This window comes from Peromyscus maniculatus, chromosome 1, assembly GCF_049852395.1.
Source record: "Peromyscus maniculatus bairdii isolate BWxNUB_F1_BW_parent chromosome 1, HU_Pman_BW_mat_3.1, whole genome shotgun sequence".
NCBI classification, from domain to species: Eukaryota; Metazoa; Chordata; class Mammalia; order Rodentia; family Cricetidae; genus Peromyscus; species Peromyscus maniculatus.
The window spans coordinates 210,296,376-210,320,081 of NC_134852.1; the positions used below are offsets into that span (position 1 = coordinate 210,296,376).

General features: G+C 49.3%; 1 protein-coding gene across 20 annotated transcripts in view; it reads right to left on the bottom strand.

Annotated features, from left to right (window-relative positions):
* Positions 1-11,090: 11,090 nt before the first annotated feature.
* Ablim1 (actin binding LIM protein 1) overlaps positions 11,091-23,706 on the bottom strand; it is a 314,113-nt gene continuing 301,497 nt past the window's right edge. For 8 of the 20 annotated variants that reach the window (XM_042265921.2, XM_042265902.2, XM_042265925.2 and 5 more), the window contains 5 exons: positions 23,291-23,351; positions 22,569-22,576; positions 19,914-19,988; positions 18,754-18,834; positions 11,091-15,719 (listed from right to left, as the gene is read on the bottom strand). In XM_042265921.2, coding sequence (XP_042121855.1) covers positions 15,606-15,719; positions 18,754-18,834; positions 19,914-19,988; positions 22,569-22,576; positions 23,291-23,351 — 339 coding nt within the window. In that variant the 3' untranslated portion in view covers positions 11,091-15,605. Of the gene's footprint in view, positions 15,720-18,753; positions 18,835-19,913; positions 19,989-22,278; positions 22,577-23,290; positions 23,352-23,706 lie in introns of those variants that run through there. The other 12 variants (XM_076563380.1, XM_076563377.1, XM_076563379.1 and 9 more) reach the window with 6 other exon arrangements.

A 23,706-nucleotide genomic window follows, 5' to 3' on the forward strand; every position in this document is an offset into this window, starting at 1 on the left:
TCTTACCAAGAAGGCCATGTTCCAGCAGCTCTGGACTTGTTTATTGAGGATTCCTGTTTTCTGAATACCGAGTGTCCTACCTTAGATATCAAGCAGGAAATACAATTCTAGTTATTTTAAAAAATCATTAAATGTGCAAGGTGACTCATTTCCTAGACCTTTGACCTCCTCCCACTGGCCCAGCCCGCAGAAAGCTATTCTACTGTGTGGTCTCCCACAGCAGTGTCTCTTTCTTATTCTCCAGAAACTTAGATGCAGAGGTGTGTGGTTAACTGAAGTGCTTTCACGATACACTTTTTTGTTTGTTTGTTTGTTTTTTGTTTTTTTGTTTTTTTTGTTTTTTTTGTTTTTTTTTTGGTTTTTCGAGACAGAGTTTCTCTGTGTAGCTTTGCACCTTTCCTGGAACTCACTTGGTAGTCCAGGCTGGCCTTGAACTCACAGAGATCCACCTGGCTCTGCCTCCCGAGTGCTGGGATTAAAGGCATGCGCCACCACCGCCCGGCTACAATACACTTTTAAAACCTTGGAACGGCAGAGAGAAAGAAGCAACAGACAGAGAAATAATCTGTGAGTTCTGAGACTGGAAAGAAAATCCACAAAGAACCAGAGTGCTGCTCACTATCGGCAGGACTGATTTCCCTCGAGTTTACTTTTCTTCCCTGTTGCAGGATATTCCTTTGTACCGACTCTCCGAGACTGCCAATGAAGTTTAACCTTGAGTCAGGGGGCTGAGTTATCGACTAGCTGACCAGGATTAGCCATAGAGGTTTTGGAGGACCTAGGATACTTATAGAGAGACACAGGAAGTAGTAGGGAGGGGCTTGGAAAGATTTGTGGACCTTTTTGGGTCAGAGAGAGAGAGAGAGAGAGAGAGAGAGAGAGAGAGAGAGAGAGAGAGAGGAGGTCGAGGTCGCTGGTTGTTTCTCCACCGCTTGTGTGATCAAATTTGACTCCAGAGTTTTATTAATAATAAAAAAAAATAGATAAACTCTCCACTTGCCAACATGAGTTTTATGCCCTGTCCACAGACTTGTCATCTAGAGAGAAGGGAAGGAGGCTGTGGGCTATATCGCCCTATCTACCACCCAGCCTGGCAGCACAGCATGGTGAGTTCAATCAGAACTCCAGAACTACCTGCAAACCAGAGAGCCCTCTGCTGTGGATATCGCTCTGTATAAATAAAGTACTGATTGGCCAGTAGCCAGGCAGGAAGTATAGGTGGGACAAGCAGAGAAGAGAATTCTGGGAATAGGAAGGCTGAGTCAGGAGATGCTGCCAGCCACCACCATGTGTACCAACATGTAAGATACTGGTAAGCCACCAGCCATGTGGCAAGGTATGGATTTATAGAAATGGGTTAATTTAAGATAGAAGAACTAAATAATAAGAAGCCTGCTGTGGCCATACAGTTTGTAAGCAATACAAGTCTCTGTGTGTTTACTCAGTTGGGTCTGAGTGGCTGCGGGACTGGTGGGTGAGAGAGATTTGTTCTGACCGTGGACCAGGCAGGACTGGAGAAAACTCCAGCTACAGCCTTCCACAAACTCCAGAGGGTCAGCAGAGAGAATTTTCTACGCCTATCGATTTACTCTTCAGGCTCAGAAAGCGCACCTATCCCTAGCCAAGCTGAGACTATTCCTGACACACCATTTGCAAACCAACACAGAGTGGCCCCAGTACTGGATCCCGAGCACCATTCAGCTGACCCACAACCTGACAAAGTTGGGGTAACAGCAAAACAAGGACCCAAACAATTGCTCGTGAAGGAAAGACCAGGTAGATATCCACATCAAAGTCACAGGCAGAAAGAAGAAACACATTCCTGAACTACTTTTAGAAATTGCATGGGAAGGATTCCAGTGTCAGCAGGAAGAGTGAGGCCATGGAGAAGAAGCTGCAGATCTAGGATTCTGGGAACACTCGGAGAAGGAAGCCACAGGGTGGCCAGTGACTTAGGTGCTGCTGATGCTACTGAGCAAACAGGGAGCCGTGTCTAAAGGACAAAGTCGCCTCATAACTTTTATCAAGGTCTCAAAGAACTCGAAAGATTTGACAGAACATTTTGTCTCAATTGGAAAGAATCTGGTGTGTTTCCTTTTTGTGTTTAGATTAGAAAGACTGGGAAATGGACAGTATGCAGGTTTGAACTTAGACACTTTCTGGGACCAGAAAGTCTCAGAATAAACGCCATGGCCTTGGCACTTTGTATAACTTAAAAGTAACTAATTATAGAAAAGAAACGTAGTCCCATTCTAGTGATGAAAATTGAAATAAATTTCATACTGAAAGGTCTCAGAATGGGGGTCCAAGAGGGACAGTGGGGAGGATTGTTGGGGACATAGAGTTCATTAAATACATCCCTGAAGCCCCTTGTTCAAGTTTTGAAAGTACCAATGCAGGGTTCTTTTATCCGAATGGTGATAAAGTTCCCAGCTACTGATAAAGGCAACGACACCACCTTGCCAGCCTCATTAAGTGTCCTGTGTGCCCAGCCCCATCTGAGTGCATTATGTGTCTTCACTCACTCGGTCCTCCTAGTAGCTCAAGGACACAGAGGGGATGATTCCTGGTCATGCTCGGTGTGGAGAGGAAGAAATGGAGGCACAAGGTACGTGCCCAGCTGACACTGCTTGCTGGTGGCTCCAGTCACGAAGGAGCCAGCACTTGGAGCTTCTAACAAGCTGCAGGAAGTGGCGGGCTTGCAGAGCCGTTTGCCCAGGGATGTGGGTACCAGTGGTGGGCATTGCATCAACACCTGCCCAGAGTTCTAACCTAGGCCAGACCCAGTCTCCATCCTGAAGAGCTAGAAAATCCCCTGATGGTGGAGACGACCTGCTGCCTGCCAGATGGCCAGCCTACTTCTGCCCATGGGCACTCAGTCACCAAGGCGGCCTGTGCTGGCCTCAGTCCTCCAATGCTGAAACTCTGCAATGAAGGTCGGTCACGGAGCCCGGCCAAGCAATGGTCAATGCTGAATTTTCTAGACTAGAGAACGCAGATCCTGATCTGCCTCTCTGGAGTGAAGTAGAAGGAGTGAAGTAGACCTTGTCTCTTCACACACAGTCTCTCTTCACACAGGGACTTCATGGTGGTTTCTTGGTGCCCTTGGCCCACTAGAGGACTCTGGCCCAGACTTTCCCTAGCTTCCCCTTCCCACCAGTCAGCATGTGATATTTGTCCCCTTAGACTTCAGCACCAAAGAGCCATAAAGTATGTGGCTACAACAAAAATTGACTCTCCCACAGTTCTAGAGAGCAGATGTCCAAACTGATGGCATGGACAGGGAGCTGGGGGGACTGTCTTGACTGGTACTAGCTTCTGGTAGCTCCTGGTGATCCTTGCTTTAGGGAATCTCTAATCTCTGCCTGATGTCACATGTCCTCTCTGAGGCCACCTCTGTGGTTTCTTGTCTCTCTTAAGACATTCATAGGGCTACCTAACCTAGACCGATCTTACCTCCATCTTTCCATAATGACATCTACAGGAGGCCAAATAAGGCACAGAGGCCATGTGGACTCATCTCATGAGAGACATTATTCCAACCTGCTGTCGATGCTTTGCTATGCAAAATTTCAACAATAATAACAACCATTGTCACATGAAGAAGGGGTTGCTACCAACAGTTCTTACTCCTGCTCTGGATAGCTACTGGTGAGTGACAGTTATTAACTCCCTAGAGGGCTATGTACTCTACTCTGTGGCAAGCAACAGAGCAGCATAGGCCGGGGTGCAGTCAAAGGAAGTGCATTGGCCTCAGACGGGGTTTCTAGGCTGACGGGGTTTCTAGGCTGGGCCTTCAGCATCCAGGCTCTCAGGGGTGGAAGCAGAGGAGATGCTGTATTGCTGGTTGCTTTTCCTTCAAGAAGCTGGGCCCTAACTGGTTCTCTCACCTCCTGCGTCTCCATTTCAAATGGAGCCAATGCCCCTGCAGATGAATTGACACAGGTGCACATACTGATGGACTCTCCTGGGGTATCCAGAGGACTAGAGAGCCTGCCTATGCTGAAGGCAGATCCAGGCCTCTGGGGATCTAACCTAATCTTCTCTGAAAGAGAATTCCTGGTCCTTGTGTGACATCTGGCCTTGTGAATTAGGTGACAGTATTGTCAAAGCCTAGCAGAGGTTTGGGGTGCTTGGGCTGCCACAGGCTAGCTTGGGCTGCCACAGGCTAGCTCTACTCCTGACTTCACGGCACAGTTAATCATCAGAACCATTTGGGAGCTTCTAAATTTTGTTATATGGTACAGCTTCTCAGCTCCCACCCAGATCTCCCAAATCCAAACCTCCTTTTGGAATAAAGCATGAGATTTGCAGTTAAGACCCTCCTTTTGAGACAGGGTCTCGTGTAGCCCAAGATGGCCTTCAGCTCATTATGTAGGCAAGGACCTTGAGTTTCTGGTCTACTTGCCTCTACCTCCTGAGTGCTGGGATTACAGGCATGCACCACTATGTCCAGCTTATGTGGTACTGGAGACCAAACACAGGGCCTCACACATGCTAAGCAAGCACCCTAGTCCCTGAGCTACATCCTTGACCTCTCAGGGCCTCATCTGAATTTCCACAAGCAAAGAAACCCTCCCCTGTGAACCGAGAGGTAGCAGCACCTATCCACACCACTTAGGAGTATTAGAGGGCATGAGTCTACAAGAGCTGTGTTCTATTGCTGTGAAGAGACCCCACAATCGTGGCAACTCTTATAAAGGGAAACATTTAATTGGGACTGGCTTACAGTTTCAGAGGTTTAGTCCGTTACTGTCATGGCAGAGAGCATGGTGGCACACAGGCAGACATGGTGCTGGAGAAGGAGCTGAGAGTTCTACATCTGGATCTGTAGTTTTCACAAGACAGAGGGCCCACTGGGCTTGAATTGGGCTCTTAGAACCTCAAGGCCTACTTCAGTGACACACTTCTTCTAACAAGGCCACACCCACCCCAACAAGGCCACACCTCCCAACTCTTTCAAATAGTGCCACTCTCCGATGACCAAGCATTCAAATCTGTGAGCCTATGGGGCCATTCCTATTCAAACCACCACAGGCCATTTCCCAGTGTGCTTTGGATCGCTGTAATAAACCAAAAGTGACTTGGGGGGAAAGGGTTTAAGTTGACTTACACGTCTCTGTCACAGTTGGTCATTGAGGGGATGCACCACAGGGGCTCTGGAGGCCAGAGTAGGGTCTGAGCCCATGGAGGAACACTGCTTATTGGCTTTTTCTCCCCACGGCTTGCTCAGCTTGCCTTCTCATACAGCCCAGACCCTCTTGCACAGGTATGGCACTACCCACAGTGGCCCTTGTACATCAATTAGCGATCAAGAAAACGCCATACTGACAGGCTCACAGCCAATCTGATGGTGGCAATTCTCGCTGACACCAGGCTTCAGCCTTTTCTTTCTCCCAGCGTGGGGTTCCCAGAGAAATTTCAGTGTTTGGGGTCTCTTGTTTCAATAGTCTGATTCTCAGATGGGGGACACCAGTGTCTCTTTAGAATACTTTTATTCCTGCCAGGCCAGTTATGGCTTTGGGTTTCAACAGTGTGAAGTACCTCATGGGGAGGAGAATAACGATTTTTAAATGTAATTAATTATTTATTTGTTCTGCTCCTGGGGATTGAACCTCGGACCTCATGCATGCCGGTCAAGCACTCTACAACTAAGCTTCATGATCCTCAGTGGGTTTTTATTTTTGCACAGGAGGTGCTGGCTGAGTCCTTTTTATCTAATGTAACACTTCCAATTCTTCATTAAGCAGCGCATGTTTCAGGACAGCGACAGGAATGGAGGGACCTGCATGTTCTGTGCCAGCTTCTGTCCAGTGTAGAACACAATGTCACTCATGGCCAGGCTCTGCCTTGCCGGTATTTGTCTTTGAAAATAAGATCCTTTTGGCAACCCTTTGGAAGTGATGTGCTCAATCCTGTGGCAATCCCCGAGAGCTGCAGAGGCCTGAAGATGACGGGCTCCAAGCCTTTAGTCCCAGCACTCAGGAGGCAGAGACCGGCCAATCTCCAAGTTCAAGGCCAGCCTTGACAACATAGCAAGCTCCAGACCAGCCACAATTACAGTGAGACACAACAAAACAAACAAACAAACAAACAAACATGGTATTCATTGTGTGTGGGGGGGTGAGAATCCCACTGCCAAGCCAGTGAGCGTGCTTCAGTCCTGGGTTACCCTTCTCGGACTAAGTGAAATCATCTACCCAGAGGATCAGGTTAGCAGCTAGCGCACTGTAGACCCTCCAAAATTACCTGCTGATGTCATCCAAGGTTCTCTAGCCTCCACCCCTTGAATTGGAGTCTCAGTAGGTCTGGGTAGGTCTGGAAGCTTCTGGAAGGGTCTGTGCTGCCACCAGATCCCATTGAAATGTGGGAGGGGCCACCCTACACCCTGCTGGGCCCAAGCAGAAACAGCCCCTATTTTGGAGAGGAGGGGTTCCCAAGCCAGGTTTTCTTTTTTGCTGATGGGAAGAGCTGTGGGGGGCGGGGAGGGGGGGGCTAGTGTTTGCAGCAGCAGCAGCAGCAGAGGACAGCACAAATAAATACAGAAAATCCTCTCCAGGGCCTGCTATTGTGCTTGGGACAATGCAGACTCTGGAGAGCGTTTTTATCCAGCTGAGAGTGGAAAGGGAAATAAATGTGGTCACAGGACACCGTCCTCTGTCCCTGACTAGCTCGGGTGCACCCCGAGTTCTGCAGTAGAATGGGGGTGGTTTCTTAGAGTCTGGGCCTCAGATGGGGAGAGAGGGAATTAGGGCGTGGTTTTCAACTTGCGGCTCTGCAGCTCTGGCCACTGCTCCTCAGCCACCCTGGGCTTTCCCAAAAGTCGCCAGTCCCGAGTCCCACCCTTCCTTGTTGCTTCCTAGCCCACAATGGACCACATCCAGCAGAACAGGGCTGGTGGCCACACCCGGGCGGGCGGGCGAGGCTGGCTGACTCTGGGAGGGGTGTGGGAGGGGAGCCCTGTCCAGCAATGGGCAGGAGGGGCTGAGTAGGCTGGTAGGGTTTGGGTTTTTTTCAGACTGTCGGAGAATTTCATACATGAACATAATGTGTTTTGATCAAATCTACTGCCACCCCCCATTCAGATTCTTCCCTACCCCCCACCGATTTTCCATCTTCATGTGTTCTTCTCTTTTTCATTTTTCTTAAACACACTGAGGTCACTTAGCATTGCCTGGATGTGCACAGGCCTCCAGTCACCTACTGGAGCACAGTCAGCCTCTTGGGACCCGTCATTTGCCAATAGCTCCACAAATGGGGGTGGGGTTTTGTGAGCACCTCCCCATCTACGCTGGGCTTTCAGCTGGCACCATGTTGGGTAAGTCTTATGAATGTCGACCTGGCTACTGCGAGTTCACGTGTGCGAGAGAGCTGTCAGGTCTGGTGGATTCTTGAGCTGAGGAGATCTCCAAACACTGGCTTTTTAGCCTTGAGCTGCTCAAGGGGGCCACACAGCTGTGAGGACCTTCCATAAATCACCGCCATCTCCCATGGTGGTGTTTCGTAGCATCCCTGAAGTGGGAAGCACCTCCAGATGCCTCCCCTTTGCACAGCCTGCTGCCCTGGCTGGGCATTCCTTGGGATGGCCGCACACAGGTGGGCTTCAGACTAGAGAGGCTGGCCTTCAGGCCTAGGCCCCCATGCCAACCATCAAGTGATACTGAATAAGACAATCTTCCTGGGTCTGTTTGCTTCTCTAAAAGAGAAGTGGTGTGAGAATCAGCCTAAGAGCACAGAATAAGCTCTGGTCAGGGCTGAGTGGGTCCTCAGACTTTACTCCACAGTCCGTCTATCTGTCTGTCTGTGTAGTAAATTCAATGTCTGAGGCCTCATTTCGTATCATGCCAGGTCTTGTCCTACTTTGAAGCAGGTATTATTAAATATTATTCCTCTTTTATAGAAATGTAAATTAAGACTTAGCATAGTTAAGCAAATCTTCACTAGCTACACAGCCGGTAATTAGTGGAGCCAGAACTCAGGCCCTAGATGTTGGATGCTACACCCTGCATTCAGCTATGTGATGCTTTCTCTTCTTGTTAATCACCAGGGATCTGCCTTAAACTACTGGGCAATGAAGCGTCTAAGAGGTCGTGGGCGCGCTTCAGTGACTGGATCTTCATAACAGATGAGCGGGAGGAAAAGGCTTACGACAGAAATGAAAATTCTCAAATGATCACTTATAGAGGACTAGACTTTACCCGCTGTGTACAGGACGAGCCTCCACGCCAACTGCCACCATCTACAGCATTCATCCGGGCGTGCTCACAAAAGCTCACCGCAGCTGAGTGTGCAGCAACGTACCTACTGATAGTCCCTCACAGGAGGAGGGGCAGGAAGGTCTTGGGACCCTCCCCCAAGCATCTAGCCACGGCTACCAACCAGTTGTGTGTAGTTTTGCCTGAATTGCAGGTAGCCTTGGGGAGAGACTAGAGTATATAGGTGGTAGGGACTAAGGAGGGCGATCCATCTATGTGACCATGGGAAAATCATCTTTGTGCATCCATACTATGTGCAGACCGTCCTCGTGTGTGGCTGTTTCAAGGCCACCCATGATCCTCCCCACACCCTTACCCATTGCTCTATAAGCCTAAGAAACTCGTTGGTTTCCCAGAGTGAACCTGGTGGACTCACACCTCATTGTGTCACTGGTACCTTAGAAGGAAGGGTAGACTTCGTTTACATCTCCTCTAGGAAAAGATTTTAGCAACATCCACACCCACCAGAGACCCTCATCATTCAGTTCCTTCTCTTCACACGAGGTTCTTGTGAGCCTGAGTGCCTTCACCATCCCTTCATACAGTTCGCTTTAAACTTACCTAGGAAGACAAGGAGACTCAGAGCTTCTAAGTGGCTAATTACCCCTTGTAAATATTGCTGGAGTTTCCTGAGCAGTTAACATGCTCGGCGCTGCACTGTGTGCTCAGCATGTGTTTTTTTGATCTTTGGATGGGGTTTCTCACCTCTTTGTCCATTCTGCAGATAAGCAGATTGGGCTGGAGGAGCCTAAATAACAGATTATAAAGCAATTTTCTGAAATGTCACTCACAGTTGCCCTGTGGTCGTAGTGATGGGACTCTTGGTCATAATAAATGGATCTGGCCCTAAGATATGATGTGAGATACCATCCTTGAAGGAAAGCACATGGGATTTGAAGGGGACAGATCTGACCTGCCCAGTTCTGCTGCTTACTGGCTGAGTAGCCAGACATATTTGCTTAGTCTCTGAGTTCTGGCATCCAACCTATATGGCGAAACTACAGTGATCAGCCTCTTAGGGCTGTTCCGAGAGTCGTGCTAACCTGAAGCTAGATCACCTGACATTCAGCAGAGAGAGCTCACGAATTAAACTACAAAGCAGGCACACGCAGAGCTAACAGAATGAGGCACCACTGCCAAGTACTGCACACCATGGTCAATCATCAGTGTGCCAAGAACTGTTGGGGTAGGTCAGGCTGGCCATCAAGACAGGCTCATGCCAAGGATGTAAATGTGGCCTTGTCTTGCATAAGATCGATGGAGCCCATAGGAAATTCACAGAGATAACTTCCAGAAAGTGACTTTACAGAGTTGACAGTGGACATGGCATCCTTTCCCAGGCAGTGGATTCTCTCCATCGGCCACCTCCTCGAAGAGCTGGACATCGTACAGAGGAAACATCTTCGGCAAAGCTGCTCTAGTGGGAACAAACACGGTGCGCCTGGGTGGAAGCCAAAGGCAGAGTACGGAAGGAGGGAAGTGGCCCTGCCTTGACCATTGCCCACTCTACATCATTCTGTGTGAAGGGAACTTTGCTGTGAGGGTTGTTCATCAAAGCAAAAGGAGTCAACTTAAACTAAAAGGTGATCGGTCACCAGAGCCCAGGGCAACGAGGTCATAACAAGGACTACAGGTGACCCCTGGTGGTGAAGCTAGGGATAGGCATTGGTGCTGGTGGAAGCCAAGCTGGGTGGACTGGAGCCTGGGCCTCCTGACCTGTTCTCTGAGAGAAGCTAACCAACATGACAACCTTACTTGGTGAACAGCCCGTCTCTGGCTCCCAGGTAAGAGAGATTTTCTTCACAAAGCAGGGGACTGGAAGATGCTTCCCCCACTGTGTTCTAGGTGACTGCAATGGCCCATGCTCAGTGGCTCAAAGCCTTATCCTCAAGTCTTCAGTTTCATCTCCAAGATAAGACTCACTGCTGTGTCACAAACAGATCAAATATCAGTTCTAGCTGCAGTATATGATTGCTACTAGATGTGTTTGTGGGTGGGTCTTGAATCCAGGGTCTTTTCATGCTCAGTGCTACTGAGTACCCCAGTTATGGTGTTTGAAAGAAAATGGCCCCCATAAGAAGTGGCACTATTAGGGGGTGTGGCCTTGTTGGAGGAAGTGTGTCACTGTAGGGGTAGGCTTTAAGGTCTCCTATGCTCAAGCCACACCCACTGACACAGTTCACTTCCTGTTGCCCGTGGATTAGGGTGTAGAACTCTCAGCTCCTCCTCCAGCACCATGCCTGCCTGCATGCTGCCATGCTTCACCCGTGATGATAATGGACTAAAGCTCTGAAACTGTAATTGAGCCCCCAGTTAAATGTTTTCCTTTGTAAGAGTTGCTGTGGTCATGGTGTCTCTTCCTAGTAATAGAAATTCCAACTAAGACACCAGTTGATAATTCATCTCTAGTCAACTTTGTCATTATGGTCTGAATTACTGAACAAACTACTGGATAGTATCTGTGTTATTTGAACATGTCCTGTCATCAGTGAATAGGGCAGAAACACACCAAGTAGAATGGAGGGGCGGCTCTGTGTTTAAGAACATGTACTGCTCTTGCAGAGGACCAGAGTTCAGTTTCTAGAACCCACTTCAGGCAGCTCACACCTGCCTGGAACTCTGGCTCCAGGGGATCTAATGCCAACTACTCCTGTACATGCTTGCAGGTGTGCATACATATACAATTAAAATACATTTTTAAGTATTAAAACACCCTGCTATATCTGTGGCTTCACTCTTTGTTCTGGTTCCCGGAAGTTTGGTCGACACTTTAAAAATTGGGCCAAAGCTTCCAAAAGACCAATGGGAGCAGGAAACAAACCAGTGCCGGAGGCGGTCAGGGCGGAAGCACAGAGCTTTATTCACAGAGTTGAGTACAGTGGTGAAGGAGGGGTGTGTGCTGCCCACATCAGGGTGCAGGGGCAGGGCCCGCAGGCCGAGCTCTCCACTGCACCTGAGCACCAGGTGCCCGGGCGCTGCACACACCAGCTCGAGTCCACAGGGAACACAGCACAGCTTCTCAAAAACTTCTCAACATTTGCTTTCGTATCACAAGGGGAGGGGAGGAAGGAAGGAAGAGTGGGTAGGCCTTTCAGCAGGTCAAAGTAATCCCATTAACCAAATTAGAAGAGATTCGATGCAGAGTCTTTGGCATCTCATGGAAACCCCCACATTTACCACCAGACACAATCTATACAGAGAACTCCCCAAAACATCAGTTCTGTGGGCAACTGTCTCCTCTTCCACAGGTAAACTATTTCCATGTATAATCATAACCTTTCTGAATGTCAGTGCATATAGGCTTGTCTCTTTCTATCTTTCACCCATGGAAAGTGACTCATGGGACTGCCACTCGGAAGAGACACAGAAAAGCATTTTATTTCATGATAACTGCCATTCGATTGCATTAAGCTCCCGGGGGAAAAGTTGGCTTTGTTGAACTTTATTGTGCACACATTCGCTGCTTAGAAAGCTTCAACTCGAACAGCCACTTGTCCCTTTCTTTGTGAATTTGCTACAATGTTAAACACACACACAAGTGAAAGCAATCTAATTGTCACCGTGTCCCTCTGTTCCACAGGGAGAAAATGGAGCAGCGATCTCTTAAATGCTGCAGGCTTGCTTGTCCTCCTGTTCCGGGAGAGGTGGGTGTTCCTCCCCGCACAGTGCCATCTGGAGACACAGTGCTGCAAATCCACAGCCCTGACCCTCTGCTTCTGGAGAGAGAGTTCTTCAAAGGGGCACAAAAGAGTGAATCTGAAGCATACAAAGCCTTGGTTTGTCTAAAGAAGAAAAAAATGTAACTCAAAATTGAGAAGGGCACACAAAGTAGAGAAGAAACAGTTATCAGCAATCTTTTCAGAGCCAGGGCTCTTGGAGCACACAGCCTGGAGCCGGGCCAGCTTCCTGCAGCATGCCCTGGAGTGCCACTCTAGGTTTGCTTGAGATTTTTTTTTTCTTTTTTAACAAAGACTCAAAAGAGGATAGTTTGAATTCTTTTAAACTTGCAAAAGCATCATCTGACAGCATCATTGGCGAAGCTACCTTTAGAAAAAGATGTTTGCTTCAAAGTAGTCTGTTTTAGAAACATCACCAGCTGAGCCTCTCCACGCTGGTGGCGACCGACAGTGGACAGACGGACGGAAATGACGGGTGGGGCTGTGCCTTGGGAGGGAAGGCTCAGGCTGGAGGCAACAGATCAGGACTTGGGGGGAACAGAGGTCAGGACAGATAGAAAACTATCTCCCCCCTTTTTTTGCACCGTAGTACCCACCAGCTGCAGCTTTTCTCTTTGGGGTTTCGGAGAACAGGCAGTTCATGTTTAGTTGTTGAAGGAGCCGTATTAAAAATATTTCATAACAAACTCCACACAGTATGAAAATGCAGAGCTAGCTGTTTTCAAAGGCTTTTCGTATCTCTAATAAGTTGCACAGGAAGACAACATGAGAGCCTGGACTCTCTTAGAGAAGTTTTGAAGGAAGCACTGACTGAGGCTACCACATGGCCATGCATTCTGCACACACTTCAAGTCACAAGTAAGTCAAATGCTAAGAAATATAGCCCTTAATGTCCGTACGCACCAAGTCTGCCATACACTGAATTCTCCCTAAGTGAACAAGCTGCTTTGATGTTTAGCAACTGGAAATTTCCTGTGTCCAGCAGGGTTGGAGTAAAGTGACCACCACTCCTCTCCAGTGTTGTGGTCTGGGCATGCCCAGGGAAATCACGTGGATCCCTTTAATACCACAGATAGGGCGCCACAGCCCAAACATTAGGTCTGGTTGGAATCTACAAGGGGATGGAGTGAGACCCCAGTATGACACTTTCCAACACTCCTTTCCCAGGGCGGGTGGGGTTCCTACGGGTGTTTTCTAGCAAGACATTTTTACATGACACAATTTAAATGAACTAGTATGCTGATAGAGGATGCAAAACTTTTTCCCTAACTTAGATGGGGAACTGAGTTCAAATGGTCAAGAAAGCAGGATTTTGTTATTGCAAGACTTTAAGATCAATTCTTCAGTCATCATTGCCATCCTAGGCAGGTCCTCTAACTTACTCAAAGTTCTCTGTAATAGAGAGGAGGACTGTCCCTGCCCTGCACGCCTCTTCCAGCTGAATTTTCCTATGTCAAGACAGAGCCACATGAACTTTATGGAGAGCAGGTGCAAAATATCAGCATCTTCCTCTGCTGATGCCTCTGTCTCCTGAATGCTTTGGTTTTTCTCACCTGCATGATTGTGAGTAGCAACATCTTAACCAGTGCAAATGGGCCATTTGTCATCTCCACGCTGGCTAAACAATGTCTCCCACCAGGCCACCTTGGCTCTCTGTGGCAGGGAAACATGGAGGCACCCCACTCTCCATCTCGCATACTCCAGGGGGGACATGAGAACCAGGTGACACAGCCTTGTGTTGAGTCACTCAGTGCTGGAGAGGGCATCGAGAGCAAAGCAATGAAAACATGGCAAAAAGTGAGAGACCTGCCCTGGGAGCCCACCATTTGCAACCTGCCTCCCAACCAAGAGGAGTGGACCCGTCTACTCAGGGTGCACAGTACTGGCCGTATGGCTCTCTTGCTAACTGCACTAACAGGTCTATACATGCGGGCTTGTGAAGGAAGTTCTCATACTTAACTGCCTTGCAAGAGTGTAGCGGCATAACCCGCAGGAACAGGCCACAAGTCACAGGTCTGTAGCATGGGCTCCGAGTCTATGTGGCTTGTTCTTTACTGATGTCAGCACACAGCCAGTCACTCTAATCCTCGAAGGAATTTCTGCATTTTGTGCTGAGTGGTGATTACGAATGAATTCAAATGCTTTCTCCCGTGGCTTTATCTCAGAGCTTAAATTCCCAAGAAGAGCCCCACAGCAGAAGAATCAGCGTGACCTGACCTCTTTCCTGTGAATCTGGAGAGATTCGTCATAATCCAGCTCACACCAGTCCTTACGATGTGGCCTTGTTCACACATTCTAATGAAAGAACTGGGTTCCAGTTTGCACTGAGAGCTGTAGAGTGTGAAAGGAGTCCAGGGAGACAGATGCTCTGAGCCCTAAACTGCCCTGGCCTCACTTCCGTGGTCTGCAGCGTGAGTCTCTGCAGCTCACCGGGCGTGCTGGTCTCTGCAGCCTCCGGAGGCTGCCTCACTCTTGATCTCCGGGGCACATGCTCTTGTGCAAAGCCCTCTCCAGAGCCACAGGACAGTGTGGGAAACATTCAAGCAGAGGTCACAAAGACGCACATATAGACTCACAGGACTTCCCTGGGTGAATCACACACAGGCATGAGCACACGCCGACATGTCAGTTGTGCTGGGGCAAGAAGGAAACTTAAACCAGGCCACATGAATGAAACCCGTCTGAAGCAATCTACTTCGGGTTGCAGAGATCTGAAGGAGAAAAATTAGGCTATGCCCTTAAAACACTGTATCAGCCAGGGCTTGACCTGACCCATCAGATGACAGACAGACAGACAGACAGCAGAGGACACTGAGGGGGAGAGCTTGTGACGGTAGTAGGGCACAGATTTTCTAAGAGAGACATGACTCATGGGCACAAGTCACCCAGCAGCAGCCGGACCAGTCTGGAAACTCATTTTGCCTTTCCTCTGCAAAGATAAACACACCGGCTCCTGTCAATGCACAGGAGAAAGGACGCTCAGGGAGGGCGGGCTTCCTTCATTTCCTTTTCCTTTTCCTTTTCTCTTAATTTTTTCCCCCTAGCAGTTGGCCAACCAGGTCCCAGCACACAGGAAGAGGAGCTCATTCAAATCATTTTTGCTGGTACTCAGCCGCGCACTCAGAACTACCCGGTTCCCTGAGGGCGTTCTATTTCCCCCAGAGCCCAGGCAAAGCAGAGGGAGGCTGCCAAGGAAAGGCCAAGTTGTTGCTTCACATCAGTGCTGGCCTCCGACTCCTCCTCAGCCACAGTGCTACATAATAAGTAGATTCACACTTTGGGACTCCCAGTCATTTCTTCCTGTGTGGCTTCCTAAGGACACTTACAGACCTTTACAGGTAGACGCAGCACTAAGTTAGACATCGGTTACAGGGGAAAATAAAAGGAGAAAGAAGACCCTTGTTGTGGACATAGTCACGCGACAAGGTACGTGTGGACATTACTGCTGAGTTTGGGAACATAGACATTTCTACCCCGTCACTGCTCGGCAAGTATGACGGTTGCTTGGCCCAGGATGCGGCTCATGGGTGCTGAGGTCAGACTTGCCCTCAGGGTTACTGCTGGGAGATGGTAGCAAACAAATTCTCTGATCGATGATTCTGGGCCTTAATACAAGGTTCTAGGCACCACCGCCACCGAGAGTCATTTCCTGATTGTCATTTATTCGGGGGACTTAGAAGAGTTTAGCTTTTTTCTTCATGTCGTTGCGTCTCCAAAGAGGTAACTTGTCAAATTCCTGTATGGACATCCCAAAGATTTCCCAAAATACTTCTGGCGCTAAGTGACGCTGGGGAGAGAGAAGGAAAACGGTGTTAGTCCTTGAGATGTGTTCTCCAGTTTATGACACAGCCAGCCTTCTATAGTCATGGCCTCTGCATCCCCAGTTCAACCCGCTTTAGATCAAAAGTGTCCCTTTGCAAACTGCATCTGATCTCAGGGTGTGCAGAAAGACGGTGTCCCTAGTCATTCTGCCCTAAACGATACAGTGCTGCAAGCACAGACTAATCATTTAGGTTGTACTCGGCAGGATACATCATCTAGAGATGATCTGAAACATGCAGGGGGACGTGTGGAGTCAACATATAAACACGTATCTGTAAGACTTGCAAACTCTGTCATCTGTTGAGGGAGGGGTGGCGCCCAACGTGTTGGCAAGAGTTTCCACCTAAAACCTGAGAAAAGATTCTAAAACGGAGCTAAAAACAGCTTCCTAATTGTCTCTCTCAAATAAGCGGCAGCTGCCGGTTTGAGTTACTGGCGGGTACCTGGCGTGTGCGCTCGATCTGCAGTTTGGCGGGAATGAGGCCTCTGCAAGTGGCACATTAAGCTGCATGGTGGATTTAACCTTTGCTAATACAAAACAAAAAGAGGTTTCTGGCCTACACGCTGCTTTGATAAGAAGCATAGACCCACTATTTCTGAGAATTGATGGCTCCCAAAGCTGGTGGAAAACGTACCACCGCCATGTTGGGAAGCTGAAGTGGGTGGAGCCAGCAGCCACAGCGCCGTTTCAGGCTTAGAAGGCTGCAGTTTAAAGCAATAGGCTCAAGGTAATATAAAACATAAGCCACATAAAGATGGCTACCACACAGAGAATCTGGATTATGTTCTCTTTGATATTCGTAACTGAAGAGAAACATTTGATTGCAAAAGCTGTTGAGTTATGCCAAAATGTGTGTTTTAAAGGTACCTTAACTTCAAAATTTGGATGTAAGGATATGTTGCTTTGGAAAGGAGGCTCTGCTTTTGTTTCCACAGAAAACCAGAGGCTATGGATTTGTTCCAGATTAAGATACATTAGGTTTGACCAGCCAAGACCACCTGAAAGGTCTTCGATGACACCATGGCTCAGATGATCCAACATCCAGAATTGTTTCAAGGCAACTGGCTCAGACGATACAGTCTCACGGACTACTCCATGATCCTAAAATTTTCTTTGTGTCCCCATAAGATACAGCGCCCCCCTCCAGCAGGAAGTAGTAAGAGAAGCTACGCCCAAATTCCCAAATATACCAAGCTGACTTTGGAGATGTGTAAAAGTTAAAACCTTCCTTTTAAAAAAAAGAAAGGGGAAGTGCTGTGGGACGGTCTGTATGTCAAATTGCTCTGATTGGTCAATAAATAAAACACTGATTGGCCAGTGGCCAGGCAGGAAGTAGGTGGGACAAGGAGAGAGGAGAATTCTGGGAAGCAGAAGGCTGAGGCAGAGAGACACTGCCAGACGCCGCCATGACCAGCAGCATGTGAAGACGCCGGTAAGCCACCAGCCACGTGGCAAGGCATAGATTTATGGAAATGGATTAATTTAAGCTATAAGAACAGTTAGCAAGAAGCCTGCCACGGCCATACAGTTTGTAAGCAATATAAGTCTCTGTGTTTACTTGGTTGGGTCTGAGCGGCTGTGGGACTGGTGGGTGACAGAGATTTGTCCTGACTGTGGGCAAGGCCGGAAAACTCTAGCTACAGAGGGGGTCTTGGAATCAACTCCCTGAAGAACCTGAGAAACACCGACATCATTCTGAAGAGCCAGTCAGGCCCGGGAGAGAGGTGGCTACCTCTGTCTGGTGCTTGGTTTCCAGGCATGGCCAGTTACAGTGTCCTCTCTACCAGAGGAAACATCTGGCAGACTACTGTCAATACTGTTACACTTTGGTGCTGGGCTAGTGATTATTGGGAATAGGAAGGTGACTCGTGACGCTGGAAGCAGAAGCCGTCACTTGAGGTCCTGGGCATGTTGAGAAGAGACAGAATAACGGATGATAGTAACAGCCAAAGAGAAAGGGACTTTCAGGGAGGTCCCCGAGAGAGCCCTAGAGCTTCCTCCAGGCCAGTAACAGGAGAGAATGATGCTTATCTCCCATTGGTCATACCGCCTGTGAAGTCCCATTTTAACATGGGCTAGAATTGTCTGAGCTAGCCTGACCTGTGTTGTGGAATGGACTTGATTCTTCCTGAGATGGGCAGACTTAACAGTTTCTTAATTAAAAATCATTCATACAGAGCTGAGTGGCAGTGGTGGCGCACGCCTTTAATCCCAGCACTCAGGAGGCAGAGCCAGACGAATCTCTGTGAGTTCAAGACCAGCCTGGTCTATAGGACTAGTTCCAAGATAGCCAGCACTACACAGAGAAAGCCTTGTCTTGAAAAACAAAATAAAACAAAACAAAATAAAACAAAACAAAACAAAAAAAAAGAAAGCCATTCAGATGGAAAGGTACAAAGATGAGGCAGATATGGACCTGGAATATCTTGGGAGTGATGGAGATGACCATGCTATAACTCCAGCCCTAATTACACCAGCATCGGATTTCTAAAAAACATGACTAAGCCGCACTGCATCTCTAGGGTCATTATAAATCTTAACAGGCATTTTTACACGCTGACCTTCCTGTAGACTTAGACATACGTGTACTTAGATGCGGGGGCATGCACTTGACCACTGGCCTCTCTGAAGCCAGGGGATGCCTGCCTTGGTGCTGATGGGGTGTGGAGGCATCCTTCCATTTTCTCTCCTTACAGTTCACACTTTGAGAACGGCCCGGTCTTTCCCACCTTTAGACATCTGAGGAAATGCTGAGCACTAAGAGGAGCAGTGACGGACGATGTAAACTCCCACCCATGGATTTATCCCCTTGGAGACCCTTAGTTAGCTCTTTGTTCCGCCTACAAGGTGAGACTGGTTTTTTGTTTTGTTTTGATTTGTTTGTTCCCACTACTTTAGGTTTCGCCTGGAAAAATACATTTATATTTGTTTAGCTATCCTGGGGTGTGTGTGTGTGTTGTGGGCGATGTACCGGGATTTAAGTTTTTGTTTTGCTTACCTCCAGCCGGGTTCTATCCACATCTCTTAGGATTTTGTTGCGCCCTCTGTTGGTCACCATGAGCATTTCATAGGGAAATATCTGAGAAAGACAGACACCTTGTCTAGAACACTTTCATCCACTCAATTCATAAGCGCAACCTAAAGTCTAGCACAGATATGAAGAACCTCTGGTGTTCGGGGCACAGGGACAGATTCTTACACATTCCCATCTCTCTACCAGTGACTCATGTTGCACTGGGCCTTTGTGCCTTGGGAACGATTTTTCTGAACTTAAGAATACTAACTTACTATGAGTGAGACAGGAAGGTCAAATTAGCAGAGATCTGAAGTGGTAGGCACACATATTATCTCTTCCATGAAGCTGTTAGACTACAGGATAACTTTGTGCAGGGCTCAACACTCTTAGCTATGACAGACTTGTGAATTCACACAGCCAAGCAGGGCCCAGAACAGTGTTCTGGAAGCTGACATGTTGAAGTAAGCCCCAACTACAGGTATGAAGGAGATCAAGTCTCTGGCCCTTTTTGTTTTGTTTTGTTTTGTTTAAGACAGGGTCTCACTATGAAGCCCTAGTTTGCCTAGAACTCCACTATGTAGACCAAGCTGGCCTCAAATTTAGATCATTCGGCCCACCCCCGCCTCCTGATCTCTGAGATTAAAGGTGTGCTCCATCATGCCTGGCAATCAGATACCTCGAGGTACAGAACATTCTGGAGCTAGGATGACCAGCCATGTCAGTTTGCCTAAAACTAATCAGATGTGGTATGCAAGATGCTTGTTACTAACACAAAGAAACTTCTGGCAAACTAGGACATATTGGTCACAAAATCTGGAGCAAGCCTCTGCCATTCCACTCAGCATTGGACATGCCTTGAAATGCATGTGGCAGAGGTCAAGATCACACCTAGGCCACAGGGAAGGGGGTGCTGGTACCCCACTGTGAGATGAGTACTGTGGGCAGTTAAGGTTTAAATCTGCTCACTGAGTGTGGCTCAAACAGGGGAATAACACGACACTTTAGGACAAGCTTGTCTGGGTGTGCCGGCCTGGAACCAGGTGGCCCTCAGGCTCTGAATGCAGCAAGCACAGGGAAGCACAGCTCACTATCGCCCACAGGTGGTGGTGTTCAGGAGGAAAGGAGCAGTCCATCACACTTGCCTTTGGTTCCAACATGTTGGGCATGGACACGCCTCGGTCCATTCTCATGGCTGGCATGTGGCCATCTGGAAGGGTCTGCAACAGAAATGCCTCCTCAGTGGTGAGCATCAGATCTCAGCAGCAGCCCAGGGAGGGCTGTGAGCAGCCCCTGACTTTCCTGCTGGGTCTCAGATCCTCCCATCAAGTCATGTTCCCTACCATGGACTTCTCAAACTGAGAGCCTTACAGAATAAGAGTGACACTATGTAATCAAGTTGGAGAAAGATCATGGACTGATAACTATGGACTATTTTCTGATTTAGGCTGCCTGGGTGGAGGGATGCTTACAAAAAAAAAAAAAAAAAAAAAAAACCTGCAGGTCTATTACCATTATTTTGCTTCTGTGTGTATCTCTCTCTGTCCTCAGGCTGGTCCTGAATTCTAGAGCCTGCAGCCTCAGACGTACCGAGGTTACAGGATACACCATCACACTCTCTTCTCTTTTTCATTCTTTATCTTACTTTGGATTTATTCTTCCTTCTCACTCTCCCTCCCAGTCTTACAAGATGAAAAGAAGAGTTGGGGAGCAAACTGTTCTTTCCCAGTGGCTAAGAGTCCTATTTCACTTCATTTGGGGACAACTGAGAGAAGGCAGGACCTAAGCCCCGAGAGACTGCTACTAAAAATCCACACCCACGCCGGTGAGCCCACTCACTTCTGCCCACACCCACGCCGGCGAGGCCACTCACTTCTGCCCACACCCACGCCGGCGAGGCCACTCACTTCTGCCCACACCCACGCCGGTGAGGCCACTCACTTCTGCCCACACCCACGCTGGTGAGGCCACTCACTTCTACCCACACCCACGCCAATGAAGCCACTCACTTTTACCCACATCCACGCCGGTGAGGCCACTCACTTCTACCCACACCCACGCCGGTGAGGCCACTCACTTCTGCCCACACCCACGCTGGTGAGGCCACTCACTTCTACCCACACCCACGCCAATGAAGCCACTCACTTTTACCCACATCCACGCCGGTGAGGCCACTCACTTCTACCCACACCCACGCCGGTGAGGCCACTCACTTCTGCCCACACCCACGCCGGTGAGCCCACTCACTTCTGCCCACACCCACGCCGGTGAACCCACTCACTTCTGCCCACACCCACGCTCACGCCGGTGAGGCTACTCACTTCTGCCCATGCCCACGCCGGTGAGGCCGCTCACTTTTATCCACACCCACGCCGGTGAGGCCACTCACTTCTGCCCACACTCACACCGGTGAACCCACTCACTTCTGCCCACACCCACGCCGGCGAGGCCACTCACTTCTGCCCACACCCACGCCGGCGAGGCCACTCACTTCTGCCCACACCCACACCGGCGAGGCCACTCACTTCTGCCCACACCCATGCTGGTGAGGCCACTCACTTCTGCCCACACCCACACCGGCGAGGCCACTCACTTCTGCCCACACCCATGCTGGTGAGGCCACTCACTTCTACCCACACCCATGCCGATGACGCCACTCACTTCTGCCCACACCCACGCTGGTGAGGCCACTCACTTCTACCCATACCCACGCCAATGAAGCCACTCACTTCTACCCACACCCACGCCGGTGAGGCCACTCACTTTTATCCACACCCACGCCGGTGAGCCCACTCACTTCTACCCACACCCACGCCGGTGAACCCACTCACTTCTGCCCACACCCACGCCGGTGAGGCCACTCACTTTTATCCACACCCACGCCGGTGAGCCCACTCACTTCTGCCCACACCCACGCCGGTGAACCCACTCACTTCTGCCCACACCCACGCTGGTGAGGCCACTCACTTCTGCCCACACCCACGCTCACGCCGGTGAGGCTACTCACTTCTGCCCATGCCCACGCCGGTGAGGCCGCTCACTTTTATCCACACCCACGCCGGTGAGGCCACTCACTTCTGCCCACACTCACACCGGTGAACCCACTCACTTCTGCCCACACCCACGCCGGCGAGGCCACTCACTTCTGCCCACACCCACGCCGGCGAGGCCACTCACTTCTGCCCACACCCACACCGGCGAGGCCACTCACTTCTGCCCACACCCATGCTGGTGAGGCCACTCACTTCTGCCCACACCCACACCGGCGAGGCCACTCACTTCTGCCCACACCCATGCTGGTGAGGCCACTCACTTCTGCCCACACCCACGCCGGTGAACCCACTCACTTCTGCCCACACCCACGCTGGTGAGGCCACTCACTTTTATCCACACCCACACCGATGAGCCCACTCACTTCTGCCCACACCCACGTCGATGAGGCCACTCACTTCTGCCCACACCCACGCTGGTGAGGCCACTCACTTTTATCCACACCCACACCGATGAGCCCACTCACTTCTGCCCACACCCACGTCGATGAGGCCACTCACTTCTGCCCAGCCAGGGAAGAGTGCTCTCACACCTGGCCCAGCTCACACCCTACCAGAAAGGTCTGCAGTGACATCTTGACCTGGCTACCAGACAATGCCTGCTCCTTCCAGCTACGGAGTAACCGTTAGCCAGTCAACCACCATATCCATCCTCCCAACAGAAACCGTTCCCCTGAAGCAGCAGCATGCACTGGACAAGGAATGTTCTGTCTCGTGTGGCCAACTCAAGGAAGACAAAGCCATCCATACCTGGTAGTCTAAAAAGGAAAAAAAAAAAACATTAGGGAAAGACCACGAGAACACCACGGAATCACCAACAGTAACACTGTATTCTACCATAACTTCTCAAACACCCAAGCGAACTGTGCTGTTTCCTCACTCCTGAACCACTGGTTTCCCTGCAGCCAGGAGACGCCTGCTTCAGCCTCAGGCATCAGTTCAAACGCCGTCCTCTCTGCTGTCACCACATGCTCTTTGAGGGCAGTGGCCGCTCCTCACTAGAGTGCTCAGCGTGTAGAAGGGCAATGGATGAAGCTTAGATACCGGCTTCCCATGCTTGTATTTATCTAGAACAGTGGTTCTCAACCCTCCTAATGCTGGGACCCTTTAATACAGTTTCTCATGTTGTGGTGACCCCAACCATAACATTATTTCCATTGCTACTTTGTAACTGTAATTTTGCTACTGTTATGAATCATCGTGTACATATCTGTGTTTTCCAATGGCATTAGGTGACCCCCATGAAAGCATCGTTTGACCCCAAAGGGATTGCAACCCACAAGTTGACAACCACTGACCTAGAGACTCCTGATGTTTTTGTGTTTGTTACTAACTCAGAGAAGAGGGCTGTGGCCCTACTGTGGGATACACAGAGCGTGAACATAGGCAGTGTGCTAGTGACTACATACCCTCACTTGAACAAGGGCACCAGAAGTGACATTGTCATGGTTGGCCTCCCTTCAGATCCTTACCTCGAACTCCACCACTGACATCTCCGTAGCTGTTGTACTGAGCAAAGTCTGTGGAAACCGGCTGCAATGAGGGAAACACTATCATTGGAAACTCTCCAGTGGTCGTTTTAGATTTGGGGGTGGGAGAGCAGACTTAGAAGATCCTAAGAATCTTTCCCAGGCTAAAATCCTGGGTGGTCATTATTTATCTTATTTATTCTTCAAACTATGAAACTGCAGTGTTTTGCAGGCATCTGAGGTATCCAGCAGGCTTTTATAGAGCAAGTATTTCTTGTTCATAGATACAAATGTATTTCTAAAGGTGCTTTTAATCGCAGCACTCAGGAGGCAGAGGCAGGTGGATCTTTGTGAGTTCAAAACCAGCCTGATCTGCATAGTGAGTTCCAGGACAGCCAGGACTACATAGAGAGATGCTG